The sequence below is a fragment of the Oxyura jamaicensis genome, chromosome 21 (genome assembly GCF_011077185.1).
Source record: "Oxyura jamaicensis isolate SHBP4307 breed ruddy duck chromosome 21, BPBGC_Ojam_1.0, whole genome shotgun sequence".
Taxonomy (NCBI): domain Eukaryota; kingdom Metazoa; phylum Chordata; class Aves; order Anseriformes; family Anatidae; genus Oxyura; species Oxyura jamaicensis.
In genome coordinates this window covers 5579146-5601496 of record NC_048913.1, presented here as the reverse complement: position 1 = coordinate 5601496, position 22351 = coordinate 5579146, and the positions used below count along the sequence as shown (strand labels likewise).

Sequence of the window (22351 nt, the reverse complement as noted above, 5' to 3'; positions counted from 1 at the left end):
GGCAAGGAGGACCACCCCCAGGGATGAGCAACGTGCTGTCACTGGTGCTGTGAGAGATGGATCAGAGAGGGCAGGAAAGACACTAGGGAACAGGCGGTCCCAAACAAGCATGAGACAAAAGCAGCCCATTGTGTGGGGAGAGAGCAACAACACCTGAAAGCTGAACTCCTCTTTGGAGCTGTATCGGTTGCTTTCTGAAGAGGGTACAGAAAGACTCTGGCCAGGAGGGTGCATACAGGGACCCAAAAGGCTCCTCTGGGAACTTTCCTTCAGCGAGGTGAGGAATTTCAGTCAGCGTGTGCAGGAATGGAAGGTCCCGGAACAAGCAAGCGTGTGAATTCATTTATCAGCTGGTTCACAGAACAGGTCAGCAGGCTGACGTCTACAGCAGCGGAAGGACCGAGGCACAAGCACTTACAGCAGCGTGAGAGGCATCGCGTGCTCATGCTCTACTTCACTTCGCAGCACCCTGGACTTGTGTTCATGGCTCAGACACTCAGAGGAGGGTCCTGTTGTCCCAGGCATACACAAGGTGCTAAAGCCACGCTGCAGTCTTTCCCCTTCATGCAGATAGAAGCAGACACCTAATGGCATCTTGTTTCTTCTGCTCTTTTCACTGCAGCAGATTCACACAGCTGCACATGCTAGCCATGAAGGGGTGAGGGCATTCCTGTGCAGCCGGTCCTGCATACACCCATGTGTAAATGTGAGGTAGCTTCCTTCGGATTTATGGTGGAGCTGCCTTTGGTGCCTATAAATTGTGGAAATTAATCCTGATAGAACTTTTTGGAGGAAAAGGGGGAACCAGACTGGAAAAGAAATAAGCAGTACCAAGCTGTTGTGAGAACACAAACTGCAGATTAATGTATTCCTACTAAGACTTCACACCTATCCAGGATGCATTGCAAATCTTCTAGAGAAACTCCCCCTAAGGGAAGGCAAGGTTTGCAGTGCGTGTCAATAGCAGCGTAGGAAAAAGACTGGTGGCCACACAACCAAACCAGCACTTCCTAGCTTTGCTGTAGCAACTGTGCTATGAGTCAGACCTGAGAGAGAGAATCAATGTAGCTTGTAATTGTAAACAATTCAGAAACAGGATGCCTCTGGGACAAAGTTATTGCTACAAAGAGCTGATGTCAAACCCAGATAACAGCAATTACATTACAAGCAACTGTTCAGCACTGACCATGGGACAGAGTTCTGAAATCCTGCCCCCCTCCACACTGTCGGGTATCTGAGTGCTTTATAAGCCTCAGTCAACCCCCACAGCACAGCACCTCGGATGTTCCCCAGTGCTATCACACTTATTGTGCCAAGGAAGAAATACCCCAGGGAGATCACAGGGAGACCAGCCTCACACCTTCCACCGGGCTCCGATGACATTTGCCACCTCCTGTGAGGCCAGGCTTCATCCTCGCTTCCTAATAGCTTCTGGCAGTAACCCGGACTGGTAGTGCATAATTCAGCAGCTTTCCTTCCTTTGAACTTTGAAATATAGTAATTACACTGATATGCTTCATGCACACTGTAGGACATGAAACTCATTTGGAAGAGCAGGCCAGTTGGCCTGCAGGTTTTTTGTTGCTGCAAATCAGATTTGAGAGCTTCTTTCTCCCTCTCAGAGGCTGCACTATCCCTTTCCAGCCTCCTGCTACACAAAATGTTTCACTGAACATCACAGAAATCCTGGTCTGCAAGCAAAAATGCGGAGAGGAGCTGTCACCACTGCTTTGTGTCTATAAGAAATCGTACACAAAGTATCGGGTGCATATCCTCAGCTGCTGCAGGGACGAGTGGAGCTGTGCCAATTTCCCTAACAACCTGGCCCTATCCAGCCTGCTTGATTTACACCCACTGAAGCTTGCCCCCCAAGGGCCTTTTTGCTGACTGACACCTGCTGATGAGCACGTCCCAGTCATCCCCGGCAGCAGCTCCTTACAGCTGACAGTACGATGGCACTGTGCCCAAAGACGGAGGCTACCACAGTAACAGAAAGCTAACAAGACAATCCTGCTGTGATGAGAGCAGCCCTTCCTTGGGTCTCTTGCACGCTTCCCCAGAGGTGCAGCTCCATCAGACAGTTGGCACATAGTTGTCCAATGCTTGTCTTGTAATTTCCCCAATGAAGAAGCAAGAGTCAGAGGCATTGCTGAGAGAGAAAGGACACAATCTTTTCTAGTGCTTCTCTCACACCTTTCGACTGTGAAGCCTCTCAAAACAAGTCAAGAGTGGCCCCGTGCTGTCATTCTGTGCTGGGGTTGGACCATTGCCACCCCAATGACAGCAGCTACTGACAAGTAACTTTAAAAGGGAATCTTCTGCTGACTCCAATCCTTTACCAGAGCAAGTGACAGCACGTAGCAGGCTTCATTCTTCAAGCTCTTGTGTCGCACTGCTAGACCAGAAACTGCCACAATCTTTGTTATTAATATATGAGGCCTCCCTTCCTGTCAACCCACCTGAACAAAATGGAAACTGTTGTACAACTGGTGTTCCTGGTTAGAAGAGTCACAGGCACATCAGTTCCCCTCTCAGGAGTACAGTACAGCTTGCCCTTTATGAACAAGAGGTGGTATCATGTCTGTATTTTGTTTTCCTAGGAGCAGATTGATACACTTTCATGAACGAAGCAAGAAAGAATAAAAAGCTTAAAGTTGCAACTAGAGTTTGGGCTCTTATGTGAAAAGGAAAGGAAGAAAGAAGGATTTGTAGGATCTTCCCCTATCTTCCCTTCCTATATCCCCACTGTTCTTTTGGAAAGCCAGCAGAATCCTGCACTAAAACAGAGTTGAGAGGAGTAGAAACTTTTAAGAAAAGGCACGGTACAGAGGAGGCAGCTAGGATGAGGTCTACTATGCTGGGAACTAGGAGGAAACAAAAGGAAAATGAAATCAGCCTGTAAAGTTGGGCATTTCACAGAGCTTTTCTCTAGTATAAGCAGCAAGGAGCTGCTGGGTGAGCCAGCAAGGCTCTCAAAGTTGTCTTGTGTTTCCTGCTAGAGCTGTGAGCTCTTCAGCATAACATTGCTTTGTGTGTTTTTCTCCCCAGACTGGTATAAATGGGTTTTGGTCTCCTGCTCCTAGATGCTCGAATGTCAGTAATACGTGTGATAAACTGCACACAGCCCATAGAGTTACTCATGCTTTTTTTTTTCTCCCCTGCAGTTTTGGAACAGCCTGGAAAAAAAGGACAGCTTCACTAATTTTAAATCGTGACCTCTAAACCCCATTGAAACTTCTCCTTCACTTCCCAGATGGTGAAGGGAGGAAAGCCTCACTGCCACCTCACTTCCAGCTCCAAACGAACTATTTCACACACATCAACTCAAAAACTACAGTGGATGTTTAAGAAGCCAAGCGTCTCTCACTGCTGCTGATGAAAAGCATTTCAGCACCTTGGACAAGAAGATCAACTTCATTATCTCATCAAGTGCCTAAGTGCAATGAAAGCCTGGGGCAGTCATGCTGTTTCTTCCTGTGGGTGCTAGATGATACACACCTGTATGCGTACACACACCCTGAAGCTGGTGGCTTGTATCCTGTCAGCAAAGCACAAGAAAATTTCACTGAACACTAAATTCTCCTTCTAAATACACAGTTTACAAGAACTGGGGTCACAACACGCGGTTGGATTTATGAGTCTATAAACCTCAGTAGAAAGAGGTTTTAATCTAAACACGAAGCCATTTGCTTTAAGCATAAATTTGCCAGACACCTCCCTTTTTTTATGTGTGTGTGTGTGTGTGTGTGTAAAATCTAAGGGAGAAAGACAAAAGACAGTCTATTGCCTCCCTTATTTACTGTTACTCGGAAGCAGCAGCTGATGTGCCTCGGTTTTAAAAAGAAAATGAACTGCTCTCACTTCCTCCTACATTACTGTATTTATGACTGAAAGCAGTAGCGGAGCTGAAGCAGAGTTCCCCCCCTTACTCTCCTGCTGACTCTCTCCTACTGATTCCTTGCTAGGAGCACAGCTTAATTAAGCAGACTACGTCGCTTATTTTGCTCCCAACCACGGATTTTCTACCATCTCCTCCCAACAGATGCTTTTATCAATTTCAGGCGCTCCCTCTGTGTCATTACACACATACCAAACAAGAGACTGATGGCAGGAGCCAGACGAGCTGCTGGCTGTGTGTGAGTGCATCAGAGAGCTGCTATGTGCACCCTGTACAGCACAGCTACCTGATGAAGAAAAACAAGCATGGAAAGATGGTGAGCTTTTGGGCCAAATACTACAGTGCTCCAAGACTGTACTTGCTCACAATTTAGGCCTAAGCAAGTGATGAAAGATCAAAAATGGTCACAGGTTCTTTTCTGCATAGCCACAAACTAAATAAGGGCTAAAGATGAAATTAAGATTTTTCACATTTGGAGAAGTCACCTGTAAAACAAGAGGTGCAGCACTACACTCTAAATATCTTTCATTAACTTACTTACAGGAGGGTAGAAAGCCAGAGCTCCCAGATAAGACAAGCAGCAGTCACTTCCAGCGCAACCTGCACAATTCAACTCCTTATCATACATTTGTTAATTCCTTCCCTTTGTTGTGAGAGAACATGGGGTTAGAGTGGTTGCAGCCTAAACAACTGTACAACTCCTATTTCTGTCCAGCCTCAGGGCACCTTCTGTGAAACTGTCAGATCCAGACAGCTTATAAATAGCAACTACTCATCTATCCCAAATCACGTTCTTGAATATTGCAATGTTCTACCAGTTTTATTACAGTAAAGGACAAAAAAGAAGTAAGACAACACTAGAAACATCAAGAGGCCTTGAAGTGCTGAAGGAGACACACAAACATTTTACTCTCAGACATGTTATGGTTACATGAATACTTCCCAAGTGCCATAGTTCAAATAAAAATATGTTCATACAAATTTAAAAAAAAAAATACAGTTTATATACATCATGGAATTAGCTTACATCATCTTATAACAAAAACAGTGCAAAAAAAAAAACAACAACAAATGGAAAGGTAAGTTGCTACCATTGGAATGGCTCACAGTAAGTTAATTCAAAACTGCATAATTAACACTTCACAGGAAAACATGAGGCGGGGAGAGTGCCCCATATTACCCCGAACTTCTGCCATCAATACTAATCCAGTTCTTGGTTACTATTCCTTTAGTGTTGCTCTGAGTACAAGGTTATAGGCACCTATGCTAAAAGTTTCTTGGTAAACCACTAAGCAGCCAGAACAAAAGCAGCTAGCATGTTAGAAAGGAATTTAGTGACCAGCAAAGTGTGAGAACAGGACTAATTCAACTCAAGCTCTTTGCAGCAGTCTTCAGTCAGAGGTGAAACGCTGCATCTCCAGATGTCACATGAACTTGTAGCTTCCTTTCTGCAGACTACGTAACTGGTGATTGCACGCTCAGATTTCCCTTTAAAAAGGCTGACAGGGTCACCCACCACCACTAGTTAAAACTTCTTTACTGAAGCAGTGAAACAGGAGTGTTTTCCAGCTGAAAGGTCTGAATAAGACAGATGCACAGGCAGAGCAGACAGTGCTGACAGCCGACTCCCACAGGGATACATGGGTGGTGCTCAAACTTTAGCAAGATTTTTCAGTTTGTCTTGCCTGGATCACCTAACTACAGGCCTTAGTAGCGAGGGAAAGACATTCTACAGCAAAATGTACTGCTGCAGCTCATGTTCAGGAATAAAACAGGAGATGACTGGCTCAAGGCAACAATCTAAGGACCTCAGGGTCAGGTGCACAGACTGAAGGAACCTTCCACATGCAGTCACTAAGCAATAGGAAAAGGATTTACCACAGGGAGAGGGCACTCTTGAGAGGTTTTCTGACAGTATGGGATTGCTAATTCCACACTAGAAGTATCTGAAATCCAAAACAGAATTTCTGTAATTTGTAACTGCCCAAGAGTACAAATCCTTTGAACGAAAGGTAGGTTACCAGAAGCAGATTTCAAACCCACAGTCCAGCTTCAGGGAGTGCAAAGGGGTGCTGGAAGTTCCTCGGGGCAGCTCAGTGCACAACCAGTGCTCAGGGTACACGGGTGCTTAGAAACCAACTACACAGACTATCCAGAGAAAACGTCCTTACCCTACCAACTGGGAAACAACTTACAAGTCAAGAGCAGAGGACAACGCTGACTTGTGTACACTAGGAACAATGCTACATCTGTCCCAGCTAAGGAATTCAGGTTGAAAGGCACAAGGTGGGTACTAGCTGTAGGAAAACACCTTTGTTTAACTCTAGAAAGTTTAACGAGCTTGCATGCCTTACCTGAAATGGAACTAAGATATTCAGAAGCCAGCAAAACAACTTTAGTGGGGGAGACAAGAGCTGCTGTTGTAAGCTCCACAGTAAGAAAAAGAATGAATTGTGTTCCCCGTCTCTTTAGCATAGGTCCTTTCCCAAGAAGCCCTAGACACTCACCACATTTAACAAAGGATCCAGCTTCCCTTGCAACAACTGCTACTGCATGTACCACAGCCCATTCTTTCCTTTATGGGAATCCTGTAACATCCAATCCCGAAAACAAAGATCCACCATTCCTCTCTTAATAAGAAGGCCTAATAAGAAGGCAGGAGAGAAAGAACACTGGAAGAAAAAAAAAAAAGGCCTACAGATGTCAATGGAGAGGAATAAAAGATAAAAAAAAAAAAAAAAAATCTCAGTGCTTATGAACACCTTTGCTAAAAAACTTTCCAGCTGAGCTGTGCTATGCCCTGTATGACAAGGATCAATTCCACCCTAAAATTTGGCCTCAGGAACTGCTTGTAAGACCAAGTTTTCTGTCATCTGCAGGACAGAAATCAAGAGCATCTGGTGACTCATCTGTGTTTTCTGCAAGCACAGCCAGAGGACACATCTGTCCCACAACTACCTGGACCGCAAAGACTACATGAATGTTTAAAGAGCCCCTGTGACTTACAGAGCCCTACATCGAGACTATGGCTGGTGCCCCAGGCACAGAATGTCCTAGCCCTAACTGTAGCAGGTGTCAGCGGCTTGCAAAGCACTGCCCTGCAACAGTCAGCTTCCACAAAGAGGCTGCTCTAACAGAAGCAGTGTTTTGACACACAAGGGAAGAGCACAGCTCTGCCAGTGTTATTCAGGAGAATTTTCAAGACAGGTGAGTTCCTGATTTCAGGAAATGGAACAGTGTCTGATTTCCTTCTGCCACAGCTCTCATCTACCTAGCTCCTTATGGCAGACAACAGGTTAACAGGAATGCTTAGAAGCTGTGCAGAAGTTTTCCTGGGATACATTCCCCATGTTACTTAGCCCAGTCTCTTGGCTGAGAGAATGCTCTGTGCTTTATCAAGCCAATCAGCTATGCTGTCCCCAGAGGCACAACTTTGGCTTCCCACTCAGGGTTATCTGTATGCAAAACTCACAAAGGCAGGTGCCTGCTGGAACAATACAGGTGCTGGCCAGGATGGTACCTGCTAAAGCAGTGAACTGGCTGCAACTGGCTCCTAAGTGCTGATTTTACCCTTACAGACATTTGGCCGTTGCAGCTGCAAACATAATCCAAGCGTTTTTAAAGCCAGGCAGCCCCACTCATCAACCTGCAGTATAATCCTGCCTGCTAGTTACTAGCACCAAGTATCCTTCCTGCATAGCAGCCGAAAGTTCCGCCAGCTCCTCTCACAACACAGAGGTAGTTCAATGAAACCCAGAGACAGGGCATCAGTTATAACTGCCTCCAGAAATCCACAATTCTCCGTGCTCTGATGAAGTAGGGTTCCCTGGTCTATAGCCATAGCTGGAAAGGACATCGTGCCTATAAATACAGGTGTGTCAGGGTAGTGACGAAGTGGAGTACCACAAGTAGAGTACCTTAGTAGAGTCTCTTACAGGGAGACTCTTTCTCTGAGATGCTCCGCAGAAGTATTGAACATTTATAATCCAAAGAGCAAATGAAACTGAACTGTTCAGAACTCCTGATTCTCTGAGATGCTCTCAAAAGTCAGCTGTTGTCAAAAATGTCACAGCAAGGACACTCCCATGTAAGGAGTACAGAAATAAGGAAAAAAAGAAAGCCAGTGGAAAAATATGGGCAACTGGGAACACCCACAAAGAGATGTGCATTTCCAAAGAACTGGCTTTTTATACCACTTTTGAGAAAAGCCATCCTGCAAAGCAGCTATTTGATAACTGCAAACTTCATTATCTTCTCTCAGCCTTGACAGCAACCCCCCTCTCACACAAGTAAGGCAACAGTTGCAGGAACAAGGGAGGAAGAGGAAAAGAAACGCACAGGTAGACAGGGAAAAGATGCTGCAGTTCTCTGCACAGGACACAGTGGAGCTGGATGGTTCTTTTGTCCAAGCCTCACAAAAAAAGCAGAATGTATAATGTCAAGAGAACATCTCATGAAAGGCTGGGCACACAGGAAAAAAAAAATAAAACCTGGATCAAGAATGATCAAAACAAGTGCCTGAGACCAGTCAACAGCTCCGGGCTCAGGCAGCTCCTCTAATTCTCTGGCTAGCAAGATGTTTTCCAGATCCCCAGGCTTGATATGCGTGTGAGAAGCCAAACGGCAAATCTTGGGCCTTGTAGGGTCCAAGCAGAATGCGAGCGCGTGTGCAGGCTTGGAAGAGGGAGGTTAGCCACGCCGGCAGCGGGGCAGGGGCATCAAATGGTCTGATAGTGTTGTCTCAGTCTTGCCTGCAGAAATTCGTGGGTCAGGTTGTGCCGAGTGATTATCCCAACAATCTTAAAGAGGAAGAAAAAAAGGAAAGAAATGATACGTCAGTATCACAGACGTGCCACTAAGAGACGCGTGTGGTAGAACTGTTTTACTTTCCAACCAAAAGAAACACGTGAGAACCTTCAAGCACTTCTTGACCAATGCAGAGTTACAGTGGGTTCAAGCTCAAGTTGCACCAGAACAGACACCCCACTCTCCCAGCACATACCTACTATTAGGAACATCTAAAGGCCAAAAAAGAAAAAAGCACTGCTGCCTCAGAAGGAAAGACCAGTTCAGGCTATTATCATCATCAGGATTTTCCTTCCTTGTTCAGGCTTAAGGGAAGTTTCTCATTATGCTGATAGGAAGTTACTGACACCTACTGACTATTTCTGAGCACTGTAGATGGCAAAGAGATAAGTACAGTGAATCAAGGACAAACCGTTCAAAAGCTTATTTTTCTACTCTTATGAGTAAGATCAGAATGCAAGTTTTATCCAAAAGAAAAACCTCCTGCCCAACATACAGGAAATTCTGCTCTTGGCCTCTAATAAAACTGTCAAAGGGGAAGCCAAATTAGTGACCTCTGATGAGCTCAAGGACTCTGAAAAGGTACAAGACAGTAACAGCTTCCACATGCTGCCAACCTGAGAAATTAGACAGACTGTGTCCTGTTCTTTGGGGTGAAGGCGGGGAGCAGACTTGGACACTAAGGATGGTAATGAAGTCACAGCAACCAACAATGCTTCAGAGCCTTAAGACCACATTCTGATCCCATTAAAACATAACTGTTTGATGTTAAAACAGATCTCAGTTCTCTCAAAGGGGAAAGCATTGGAGAAAACACATCTGCTTCCTTGCTCAGCTAGGACAAAACTGAGATAAGGACCTACCTCTCCGACTGCATTCACAACTGGTAGATGTCTGAGTCCCATTGTCCTGAACAGGTTAAAGACTTGCGACACATGAGTGTTTGGAGAGACAGCAAAGGGCGACGGGTTCATGTACGGGGTGACATCCTAAGAAAGAAGAAATAATGATGTTATTTACAAGAGTTATTTTCTGTAGTTTCAAGAATCACTAACAAGCAATTGCTACAGCTGCTCTAATTCACTGAAATGTTGAGAACTCCTAATAAATACCAGAAGTTTGCCAGTTCATTCACCCTCAGGCAGAAATCTAATCTAGAAGGAAGCTAAAGTAGACAGGTAGAGTCTTACTCCTAAAGTAAAGCACCTGTGTGGAATGCTACTTCATAGCAGGCACGACAACTGTCTTCCACATACATAAAATGCTGGCCGAATGCATGAGAAGTAGAGGATGTTGGCCACATGGGTAGACTTAAACATATTCTCAGTCCTTTTTACAGGCTTGAGACAGTTCTAAATGTGTATCAGACCTGTCACATCACAGTGTCTCTTACCACTATCATGCGAGGGTTCAGCAACGTGAGGTCCAGATCATGGATATCTGGATAGCGAGGATAATCCTCTGACATCTCTGCATGGGATAGACGAGGCTGACTTGCACTCTGCAATTAAAACAAATGCCACCAAATCAATGTGTTGCCTTCCCTGAGAGTGCACAGCCTGCAAGCACAGCAAATACCGCCTCCCAACGCCCTGTGTTTACCCAGACAGCCTTCTCCCCATGCCCACACACAAAACTTCTGCAAAGGCATTCCTAACATCTCTGTTCAGAATTCAGCAATGGAAGTGCAAACCCATACAACCATTTAGCTCAGAGATTTATGGGTATACACATTACCTGCCTTCAGCTTTTAAAACTGAGATACATTCCTTAAAATGGAAAAATAGGTGAAGTCTTCACAGCAGCTTATAAATATCATCCCCAATTTGTCTAGCGCAGAGGGTGGAGATGTCTGCTACAACTCCAGATTAGGCAGACTTACTGACTGGCTCTCGGAGTAACAAACTCCCCTGACAAGGAGGGTGACCAGCTGCGAGCGCAAGATCAGGCCATGGAAGGTCAGAGGTCTGAAGCGTTCTTCCATGGTCCACTCTTCACTGGGAGACTGATCAGGGTACAAATTGGGGTAAGGTGTATATCTGCAACAGATTGAATATATACTGTAAGTCACTTGAACCTAACAAGACACACACACCACCCTCCAAACCAACAGCTATCTCATCTCTTTGCAACCTTCTCCAGAGTATTTCAGGGATTCTTTCTAGAGACAAGCAAGCCTTTTCTCCAGGCAAACTATCAGAGAACAGTCAAGTGCCATTATACAGAGCATTATATAAGCAGTAAAATGGAGACAGTCTCCTAACTTTCAGTTTCAAATCGCTTGCTACTGAAGCAATTTTCAGTGCCAAATTACTCAGATTCTAGTAACAGCTGAAGCATGTGATAGAGTGTCAGGTCATAACTTCACCCGTAAATGTCACAATCAGTAGGTTAGAAACTGATTAACTACACTGGGCTTTAAGTGAAATAACTGCAGTAAGAGTCTAGTGGCTCAGCCCAGTTACCAGAAGGATGGTATTAAGTAGTATGGTGACAGGTCATTAGCTCTTCTCTTGTAAAGAGTGAGTTTTGCAGAGCCATCAGGTTTTTGTGGACAAAAGGGCATTAATTTCTAAAGACAAGTCATTTCCCCAGGTATTCTGTCCTCTCCAGGAAATACTTCTGGGCAGGTGTTTGATGGAAATTTAACAATTGAGTCATCAAGTCATTAGCCCAGGACTCAGGCAGGGGTGTGGGTCCCAGCACTGTCTGATGGGTCCTGACAAGTTACGTCTCCTGAAAACATGGATATTCATACTGCTTCCTCCAGCATACGTAATAACAGGGACTATATGAAGCATCACAACATATCCCAATGTTAAGAAATATCTTGTTTCCCTTCCTTTGTTCCTACTAGTATCTCACCTTCTCTCTAGCATCTGTTGTAGCAAATCCTCCTTCTCTGGTGGCTCCTCTGTTGTTATGTGCTCATCACACATGTTACGCAACTCACTTGAAGGGTAGGACTTCATGGACTGACTCCGTTTGCGCTGCTCTCCAGCTCGGGTGAGAATGCTAGATTTCTGGATACAACAATTTTCAGATACCCATTAAGCAGGTCAACAATCAAAGACTAACTGTAAACTATTTTTTATAGCTTTCTATCACCAGATAAAGTGTTCCTTAGTGCTGTCATAGTAGTTGTAAGAACAGTCTGTAGGACTGCACTCTCCTTTGTCAGGAAACCTGCAATTTAGGAAGTCAGGCACCTTTTTTGCTAGGGCACAGGTATGCAATGAACATGTGGCTCATTCCAACCTTAAATTTCAAGTTTCCCAGGAGGCTAAAGCGCCCTCCCATTCCCCTTCCTGTGAAGGAGGGAAGCAGTTAGGCAACCATTCTTGATCTCAAGGATGAGTTCAGTACTTCAGTGCTGAATCAAACATTTTTCCATCTCTATCCTAAACTGGTTACTTAAACTCCTGTTCAGTTTTGCTTCTATACTAATGCAGACCACTGTTCTGCCTTTGCCGTAACCAGGAGAATGGACTGAAATTGCATTTCTGAAAACTCTGTATTTTAGTAATTGCTCATGTCTGATCTGAATCCTGCATTGACAATATTAAAATTATCAATACCGGTTAAAGGTTGGCCTAGGTAATTCTCAAAGGTCTTTTCCAATCTAAATGATTCTATGATAACAAAGGAAGGGACCTTCTACCTCTGCAACCAAGGTTTTTACCCTTTCAACTGACTGAACAATCATCTTCTTACCTTGAATTTGATGTTGTTACTTATCAGCTGATTTCCCTTCATGAACTCCCTCTCATTGCCCCGGTTCTCAGTCACGACAGGGAAGGCATGATGAACAGTTGTGCGCAAGATGCTAACAAGGGATTGAATACGAGTGTGGGGGTAGACGTAAGTCAGGTTGGGTTCCATGATGTCACTGGCTCGTAGTCTGAGGAAACAGAAAAATCCAAGATTGCTCCATGCTTCACATCAAGCTTCTTCCCAAGCCTCACAAATTTGTTTCTCAGATCTCCACCTGTCCACTCCTCCCCAGCAAGGGCCCCAGGCACCTCTTTCCTGCTGCAGGCCTGATGCATCACTTCCAACTCTTCTCACAGCAGTTGGTGCAGCCAGGTTCATTGGCCATGAAGCATCATCTCCCCATTATAACACATCTTTCTGAGCCAAGAACCCTATGACAAACTCTAACCCACAGCCCTGCCAAGAAGAGCAGCCTTACTTATCCATTTCCACCTCTGTTTCCCACTCCAGGAGAGGTACTCCTCGCAAGTTCACATGGATATCATAGATGCCTTTGTTGAAAAAGTCTCCTGTCCATTTGGCTACCTGCACAACAAACAGAGGGTGTACCGAGTTGTTGATCCAAATACAAGACTTCTTGGCTCATCACTGCCCTGAGAGGAAGAGATTCACAGCTAGCACATGTTCAGGAAGCTAGAGCCAAGACCCTGCACTCACCATGAGGGTGATCATTATTGGGAGCCCATAGGTGATCTCATTCGTGGATTCAATTAGGATGACAGTCAGGCTAATTGTCATCCGGACCACTCCTCCCAGGAATGCTGCTGCTCCAATCAGTGCAAAGGTTCCTGAGTAGATGTGATCCAGGCCGATGTAGCTAGGGCAAGACAGAGCCCCAAGATTAGAATAACCTGACTGAGAGGTCAGCATGCATTTGCAGGACATCTCTCACACACACTCAATGCACCTTTTGAGGAGGTTGGCGACCAGGCGTCCGAAGGCAGCCCCACAAAGCAGTGATGGCACAAAGAGACCACTGGGCACAGAGATCCCGTATGTCCAGCAGGAAAGTAAGAAATAGAGAAGGAAGAACAAGGAGAGTGTGACTGGGCTGAAAGTACCTGTAACACAAGAAGAATCATGACTAGAGGGGAAAAGGCCCGCTGGACAGATGGTAAGTCTCACACCATCCATCCCTCAGCTCACAGCAGACCCATCTCAAAACAGTCTTCCAGTCCAAACACACATGAAAACACTGAATAAGTGGAAAAAAGGAAAAGCAGATCTTTCTTCCCAGAGAGGGGATGTTAAGCTGTTGTGCTAGCAGTCCTCTTGAGCCATAAAGGCTTGAAGAGGCTGTTGACTTTGTGGTTTTTATAACAGAACTGTTTCAAGCAAGATGATGCTCTGAAGCCTGAGGATGGCATGAGGCACTGTCTGCAAGCTACTCACCATCTTGGTGAAAGAGCTGCAGGATAGCTGACTCTTGAGGGTTGAAGAAGAGTGTGGCCATGTCATTGTAGGTTTCATTTGGGCAGAAAAAAGTTTTGATGCTTGAATTCACATCCTCTGACATACCCTGATGCAGGACACAAAGGACACGAACAGTTAAAATCCACTCCCTGCTATGTTAGCCTTTGCGCAGAATGGGAGTAACCCTTCTGTATACAGTGTCCACCCACAGTTCGACGTGTTCAGACCAAAATATCAATAGCAGACAGTAGGCCTGCAGACAATAGGCTCCCTGATTCACAGTCTGAGCTGCTTTGTCAAAATACAAAAGCACAAAGCACAGCTTTCATTGTTACTTTAAGGTCCCACAACTGTCCATAGGTTTTAACTCAAGTTCTCTGTAGATACTGCATGCCATCAAGGCTCATTACCTGCCTGTGCTCCTCTGAAGGGAGCAACAATATGAAGGAGACTACAATCTTCATGGAAGATTCCTCACCTGCACACTCGAAGTGTCATTGCCACTGTGACTGGTGGAAGACATCTGCCGGCATTCCCCCAGAACCATGGAGGCTACAAAGACTACGACCGTGGTAGTCAGTGACACCAGCAGGCTCTCCAAGACTCTGCAAGTACACAACAGAAACCATACACTGAAGCTGCACTCAGACCTGTAACCCAGTCCAGGCTCTTCACAACTTTTAAATGGTTGTCGGAAGAAGCAGCCACTGCAACTTAGTATTTGAAGCAGGGGAGCCTGCAAGTCAAGCTGAATTATCGCTTGGTTGCCAGGATTAAGTGAACTTCCCTTTTAAGTGAACTTCCCTTTTTATTGCCTGCCCCAAAATGGCGCTATTTCTGCTCTCAGAACACAGTCACATACAAAAACCCAAAGGGCAGGGTTTGGTGATGAGACTGTTCACATGGAAACGATGTTCTCTGTATTTTTACAGGGTAAAAAAGTCTGTCTCGTCTAGACAAAACTGGACAGGCTGATGCATAGTCTTTCGTATTTCTTTTCTAGCTACTGCAATACTTTAAAAAAAATCTGAGCTTCTTACTTAGGAATTCTGTCTACACCAGACATTATTTTCCAGAATTACACGGCAATTCTCTAAATACCACAGAGCTCAGTTGTGGATTTAATTATCTGAGATAATAATAATGTAAAAAGGCTGTATTCAGTTATTCTTTCCACATCTGTTTGGACAAGACAAAAATTCTGCATGGAGACAAAGCTCCAGTTTCTCAGCTGTAGCCACTATGATAAAGAGCCCTCTTCGTAGCCGTTCCAAGAGTTATAGCTCTACTTATACCACCATAGTAATTACAGAAATGTAGAGAGATTGTAACATCTGGTTTCTGGTGTTCACTTAAGTTCCATGGATGCTTCATTCTTTGATTTCAATAACAAATAGGAACAGGTTTTCCACCAACCCCTCCCACTGGTCTTCCAGATCGATGCATTTGCACTGGGACACTGAACACCGATCAGACACACCCGCACAAACTCAACAAAGCACAAATACCTGACCAGCTTTGGCTTGGGATGCACATTTCGCATGCGGTACTTGGCGAGCCTCTTGTTTAAGCAGTTGAAGGTGGCTCCAAGAAGGCCTCCTATGATCCCCATCAGAATGAAGAATCCCAAGTCCACAGCTGTCCAGAGGTGGCATTTCTTATCAGACTCAGAGCACTACATGCAAAAAAATAGACAAAAAGCATTAGTCATTGCAATTTCCTACCAACACTTCTGTCTTGACAGCAGGAGATTTTCAGCAGCAATGACCATAGCAGAACAACACTGTCATAGGCTACCAATGTGTTCTTCAACTACTCAAATACAAGCATGCAACCACAAAACCAGCAAGAAACACTGAACTGACAAGCGACTGGAGGGGGGAAAGATAATAGCACTAAAACTTACCTTGAACTCCCCAAAGTTCAGCAGCCCAGGGAGCTGGAAAGATCCCCAGCTTCCAAACTGAATCCCAGAGCGGAAGAAATTCAGGGTGAAGGTGGCAGCCATGGAACAGAAAAGCTAAGGAAGTTGAAAAATAGAAGAAATAAAAACTCCCAAAATAAGACTGGCACAGTTAGCTCTTCCTTGAGACTTATAGTTGAATGTGATCAAAGCATTTATGACAACAGACATCAAGCTACGTGAACATCAAGCTTATGGAATATCAAGCTTTATGAAAATGGTCCTACTGAGGTTTCAGTGCCCACTCCCTGCTGTAGAAGAGAGCTTCATTGGCTCAGCGAGAGTTACAATTTTGGCAAATCCCTTGCTCATTTCATCCCTGCTGTGAAAGAGTAGACTAGAGGGATCCCATCAACATGACATTTGGCATGAGAAACGCCAAAAGCATCATGAGATGTGATACATTCATCGAAAAACCGTCAACATCATGAAAGTAAGCACTCGAGGACATGGCAGGAGACACAGGATAATGCAAATGCCCTCACAGATAAGCCCTCCCCAAGGTGCAACTCAAAGAAGAGACACACAGGAAGAGCTGGAGTCATCACTTACCACTTTCCATGTAAGTCCCTGATTCCAGAAGGAGGAACCTTCTTCCAAGCTGAAAAGAGTACCCCCAATTGGGGCTCCGAAGGCAGCTGCAACCCCTGCAGCAGCTCCAGCAGATACGAAGTCCCTTTTATCCCTGAAAACAATGTCAGTTTAGCAAAGAGTTGTGAACATGCTTAGATTCTGCAAAGTAAGGAACCATTTCCATTCATTGATATATCCCACCGATACATGAGTGACAGCTGCAAGAAGAACTGGCCACTGCAGGCAGACATTTTTTCAGCAAGTTGTTGCAGCAGCATATGCTCTCTCTAGAGCAACAATACAGGGCAAAGCACTGTGGCACTACGTGACTGCTAGGTACACGAGGAAACATCCCAAACCACTGTGCTCCAGCATCACTTGGAAGAATTCCGAAGAGGGAAGGACAAGCTCTTGTTCACTTGCAAGTGGACCAGCCCTCTCGAGCCTATCTTGTTCTTACAGGGTGCATAACTGAGCTTGTTACCAACAATGATGCCATTTAACCATTCAGATTAAAGGTTTGAAATGGGTAGATATTTGTTGAGCAGTAAAAGAGAACATCAACAAACATCGAGACCAGAGCTGGGATCCCTTAAGGGTAGCATGGAAGAATCAAGTTATGTATCCTGATGCTGTCTTGCTGCAGAATGAGACTGCAGGGTACTAGACAGAAACTGAAAAAAAACCTGATTCATCCCAGGCAGCCACCCTCCCCCCAAGGGAGGTCTGCTCATTCACCATCCCCTCCCCTTTTCCTCCCCCTCCCTCTCCTGGATACAGTACCTGTCACTGCGGAAATACGGGAAGTTAAACTGGATCTTCCTCAAAGAGATGCTCTGGAACTACAGAGGAAGCAAAGCTTTAGAAACATGGGAGAAGGAAACTTCCTCCTCACAGTACTCTTACAAAGCAGTGGTGTGAACTGCTGGTCTCTACGCAATCTCCTGCTGAGTTTGCTCTTGGTTTACAAGAGATGTTTAGCTCTACTCCCACCTCAGTGGGAGAGTAGCAAACACTCTCCTGGAGAACACAATCATTTTCTTTTCTGCCCCACTTAGCACAGACATACCAACACCCTGTACTCCTCTAGGAACAAACTGAGCTATGAGTAGGCACCCGCAGGAGACCAAGGATGGTAGTCAAGCAAAGGCATGGTACTCAGCGCTATGGCCAAGAGGCAACCCAATGCAACGCTGTATTGCAGTCAGAAAAGGGATAAACGGCCTCCACAGCTCACCCATCTCGGTGACCCAGGCCAGCACTAACCTGTGGCAAACCTGCACCTACGACAGCACCACTGTGGATCATTGGACCCTCCTTGCCAACAAAAAGACCTGGAAAAACAGGACTGATGAGACAGCATGCTCCCCACCCTCTCCCTTCCTGACAATGTCAGGAGATATCAGCTCACCACTCCCATGACATAGCACAACCTCCCTGTACCAGGCCATAAAAGTATCTCGGTAGTACCTCAGCTGAGTTCAGGCAGCTACGCCCTCTCCTCTTAAGGTGAAGGGAGCTGCTGGCCCGTGTCACCCCCAGATGTTTGTGAACAGACTCACACAGACTTTGCACTCCAAGTGGGTGGAAGTATTCAACAACCGTTGTTTCAAGGACTCTCAACTCCAGGTTACCATGCCCTTCTGCCTACAGCATAGCCCTCAGGTTACTCTACATAATGCATTCTGGAGAATTCTCAGGTCTCCTTCTTGGACTGAGCCACAAAGAGCCACTTCTGACTAGACCACCTAGTAAAGTATCTGTTCCCCTGATAGTCCCAATCCTTCTCTACTATAGTCCCAATACTTCTCTACTCTCTGTATGTATTCAGGCCTCACAACCTGGCTCCAGCCCAAAATGATTTCACCGGAACGAAAGAGAAACTTTCCACACCCTTCCCCTTCACTTCTCCCCCTTCAGTGATTCCTTACCCCAGAAAGATGAAGACACCGCAGCACTTCTTACCTCCTGCCACACTGAAGAGCACTCCCATAGCTTTGCACACCACTGTCCGGAGCCGCACAACCCCTGGAACTTTTACCCCATTGAGGTAGCACTTAATTTCAGGAATTCCTGATCCAGCTGCCACAGGCTGCAGAAAGGAAAACACTGACACCGCGTTGCATTAACTCCATAGCTGACTGACAATATCTCAGTCAGAGAACACAGCAAGGGAACAAGAAACATTGTTTAGCTAAATCAATTAGCTCTCTGAAGTTGGTATGATGCCTTCGGGCAGTAAGTGCTATGGACAAGAAGGAAACTTCGTGTCCAGGACCACATGAGAGCAAAGGAAGCCTGTGTAAAGAGCAGCAGCGAACTTAAGTCTTACTTGGATGAGGACCAGAAGACTTGCAAGAAAAACAAAGGTCAGGTTGAACCCCAGCAGCTCCAGCAGAGACAAGGCAAGACAGCCTTTCTCTGTGCATTCTTCCACTGCTGCAGAGAGGGTCAAGGAAAGAAATAACATTCTCCCACCAACACAATCATTCGGTACTGTCTGGGGATCCCACTGGCATCAGGAGCCAAGCTTGTGCTTCCTACTCCAGCCAGAACAGATGACACAACCCATCAAGAAGACAGGTCTCCTTTTCAGAGCTCAGAATTAACATCCAACGAAGAGAAACCACTCATTCTTTCAGGGATTAGCCTTTGCCCATATATTGATATTTGAACCACTTCCTTGGTTTCGAGAGCTGAATTACATAAGCAAGTTGAACACTTGATTAATCAACAATGTGAGTGACAGCAGATGTCTTAGAGTCAGCTGTTCTGAGCAACAGAAAGAAAAAGGTCACTCAAGTCTACCACGACACCATATGCTAGGTAAAAGATACAGCTCTGCACTACCCGGAACTTGAGCTGGGTAAAGAGTCGCACGAAGAAATCCACAAACAGGCCCACCTATGAAAAAAAGACAGACCTGTCATCAGAAACCACTACATACACGTAACAAAGACCACCTTCTTGCAAGCCCTACCATGACTATGCATGAGGGAGGACAAAGGATAAGGAAAAGCAAAAGCATTGTTCAGAGTAAAGTAGCTTACAAAGCTCAGATTTTCTGCCTCCCTTGTTCTCACTTGGACAGATCCATCCCAGAATTATTCCTGAAGAGATATACTTTAGAATATTAAACCGGTAGCATTTTTTTTTTAAACACCCACAACATACTTCAGGGTACAGAAAAAAGCTGTTAACTTTAACCGAGACATACAGTCAGCAAAGCTAGTTTTCAAGCATGTACAGTGAAGAAAGTATTGCCAAACAGAACAAATACAGCTCAACTGTAAATCCTATCTGATTAACCGCTAACTTTGGACAAGTTTTCCTGTACACAGGATTAAAGAATTTGCCAGACTACTCTGCAAAGAAAACACAGCAAGATCTGAAAGGAAAGAAAAAAAAGTCTTCTTGGAAAATAATCTTATCAGCAACATGCTGTAATTCCCAAAAGCCAACTCCAACTACCGAGCTCTCCACTTTGTGACAGTGAACAGTACCTCCTCTTTTCTCTTTTGCCATTGACTTCTAAATCATCCCTGCCTAGTGACCTGAAGCGTCTTCATTCCCCAGACAGCATGACGCTTACCAGCCCTGTGCAGACTCCAATGGCGAAAACCATCACCCATTTCACTGCTTCATATTTCCGTGCTTTCTGTGTAGGAAAAGGATTTTTAAAAAGCCAAGTCAAAGTAACAAATAGAAACCAGATAAAGGTGGATTTGGGCTCCACAGGTGAATTACAGCTAAAGTGACACATCAACAGAAGATAGCGACAACAGCAAACTGAAAACAGAGAGATGGAAGTGCTTAACACTTCATTCACTTCAAAAGTGAGGTTCAGAACAGATGCTGGGAGCTACAATCTCTACACTTATTTTTACTCTTTTCATCAGAAAAATGAGATCGTTTCTACCATAAAGAAGACAAAAATAAACTTCCTGTAGTGGAAGGTATTTCTAGCGCTTTAGCTCTCAAGCTACTGAAAGAAAAAAACCTCTTACCTTGTTGTCCATGCTCTCCAAAACTTCCAGGTATGGGTCATTGATACAGCGATCATAATCCAAGCTCTGGAAGAATGCCAAAAGGTCAATGTAAGAGAATCATCTGCTACAGATTGTGCAAAACGCTATGGACAGAAGGCCTTGTTAAAGATTACAGAAGTCATTACAACCCCACAGTAGGTTTGGCAAACAATTGTAGGAGAAGAACTTCCATAAACAACTTCATTTAAATATTTCCAGTAGAGGCAGACTCAGAGAACTGGGAAGTGAAAGAACAGACCAAATTCACTGCCAAAGATGAGAGAGAACTAAACCAGTGATTAATACAACTTTAAGCTGAAGTCACAGCATACAGATTTAGACTTTAAGTGTGTCCAATTTGACAGTGCAGGGGATAACATGAAATCTAATCCTTCACTACAGCAGGAGCACTAGAAACGAGTTCCTTTCCAGACAGGCAGCAACAGTTCTTAACCTTATCACAGGAGAAAATTAAAAGTAATAGTTGCCCCATTGTAGGCACAAAGTACTGTTAGCTTCTACCCACATCAGCTTCCCCTTTTCAAGCCAAACAGTAACAGGTTGGTGTTACAGCAAGCAGCAACAGCTTGGCGACACCCATGCTAAGAGCAACTGCTCTGAACAGCTCAGCACCAACATACAGCCACATAAAAATTAAAAGTCTCCTGTAAGAATCAGGATGTGATAGATAAGATCTGCTTTGAGCCAGCATGACACCACAGACAGCAGCGAAGCAACAGTCACTAGCTAGTTATAGATGCTTTTTCACGGTCACAATGACATAGGACCACAAGAACCTGTAAACTCCTGTTAAAACGGGGGAACAATGTAACAGATTCAGAAAATTCATTTTCTCAATAGTAGTCTGACTTAAGCAGCAAACATTTACGCTCTACTCAGAACACTGGGCATTAATCTACAAATGCTGCATCGAACCATGAGCAACAGGTCTTTGCAAGCACAACAGCTGCTGGTATTTCTGTTGGTGCCAATACAACCTAGCTACAGTGATGCAAGTTGAGTGCCTACCCCACTGTAAATTCAAACAGATTCAAATCTGTCTGTAGTTCTTTCCCCATTAGTTTCACAAGTTGGTATCAGTTCACTTCCCACCTCATAGTCTTTGCGTGGAAGGATCTCATCTTCCTCTTCATGAGTTTCTCCTAGGATCGTCTACAAAAAAGAACATGGGAATGAAAAAACGTCAGGGGAATGGATGCATACACAGGTGCTCACGAACACTGGTAACAAGACAAAACCTGGGAAGGCTTAGCCCACTGATGGCTGTAAAGCTTGAGAGTGATTTACCAGATCACCATTTACTTTAGGGTAACTAAATACTAGGCCTTACCTTAAAGCTCGCCCTTCAGCATGAATACATTACGTTACTACGTTGTGAAGGGCTGCTGGGTGGAGGTAAAGCAGCGTGCCAAACCCACGCCCCCCCTTCCTTCACACCAACAAGTCACAGGGGGGCACAGGACAAGCTACTTGCACGGGCAGCGTTACCCGGCTCTGGGCAGCTGGGCACTGCCCCAGCACCCCGCTCCCCCAGCAGGAGCGGCGCTGAGGCGGGCAGGACGAGCCCCGAGGCGGGCAGGAGGCGCAGCACCGCCTGAGGCGCTGGGCGCAGGGGCTGCGCTGCCAGGCCCGGCGGGAGCTGGGGCCAACCACGGTGCTTTGGGGGACCGGGACAGCGGGGGCTGCGGCACCAGCGGCTGAGGCGGGGAGCCCCACAGGACACCGGGCAGGGGCTGCGGCCGTACCAGCTCCTCAGGGGTGCGGCTCTCCCGCTCGCCGCAGCAGCGCGGGCAGCAGCAGCAGCACAGCCCCGCGCCGCACCCCGCCATCTTGCTCCGCCGCCGCCCCTCTCCCGGCACCGCCCGCGCCCCCCCT

General features: G+C 45.5%; 1 protein-coding gene across 1 annotated transcript; it reads right to left on the bottom strand.

Moving 5' to 3' along the window:
• Window positions 1–4699: 4699 nt before the first annotated feature.
• Window positions 4700–22334, bottom strand: CLCN6 (chloride voltage-gated channel 6). Its single transcript, XM_035344452.1, has 23 exons — window positions 22222–22334; window positions 21569–21628; window positions 20435–20500; window positions 20020–20085; window positions 19265–19331; window positions 18760–18866; window positions 18393–18519; window positions 17694–17761; window positions 17211–17269; window positions 16407–16539; window positions 15798–15911; window positions 15400–15566; window positions 14370–14496; window positions 13871–13997; window positions 13386–13539; window positions 13136–13295; window positions 12897–13003; window positions 12419–12605; window positions 11570–11727; window positions 10587–10743; window positions 10098–10205; window positions 9568–9693; window positions 4700–8697 (listed from the first exon to the last, which is right to left on the bottom strand). Exons 1-23 carry the CDS (start codon window positions 22303–22305, stop codon window positions 8617–8619), a joined length of 2610 nt encoding a protein of 869 aa, XP_035200343.1. The 5' UTR covers window positions 22306–22334; the 3' UTR covers window positions 4700–8616.
• Between the last annotated feature and the right edge of the window lie 17 nt (window positions 22335–22351).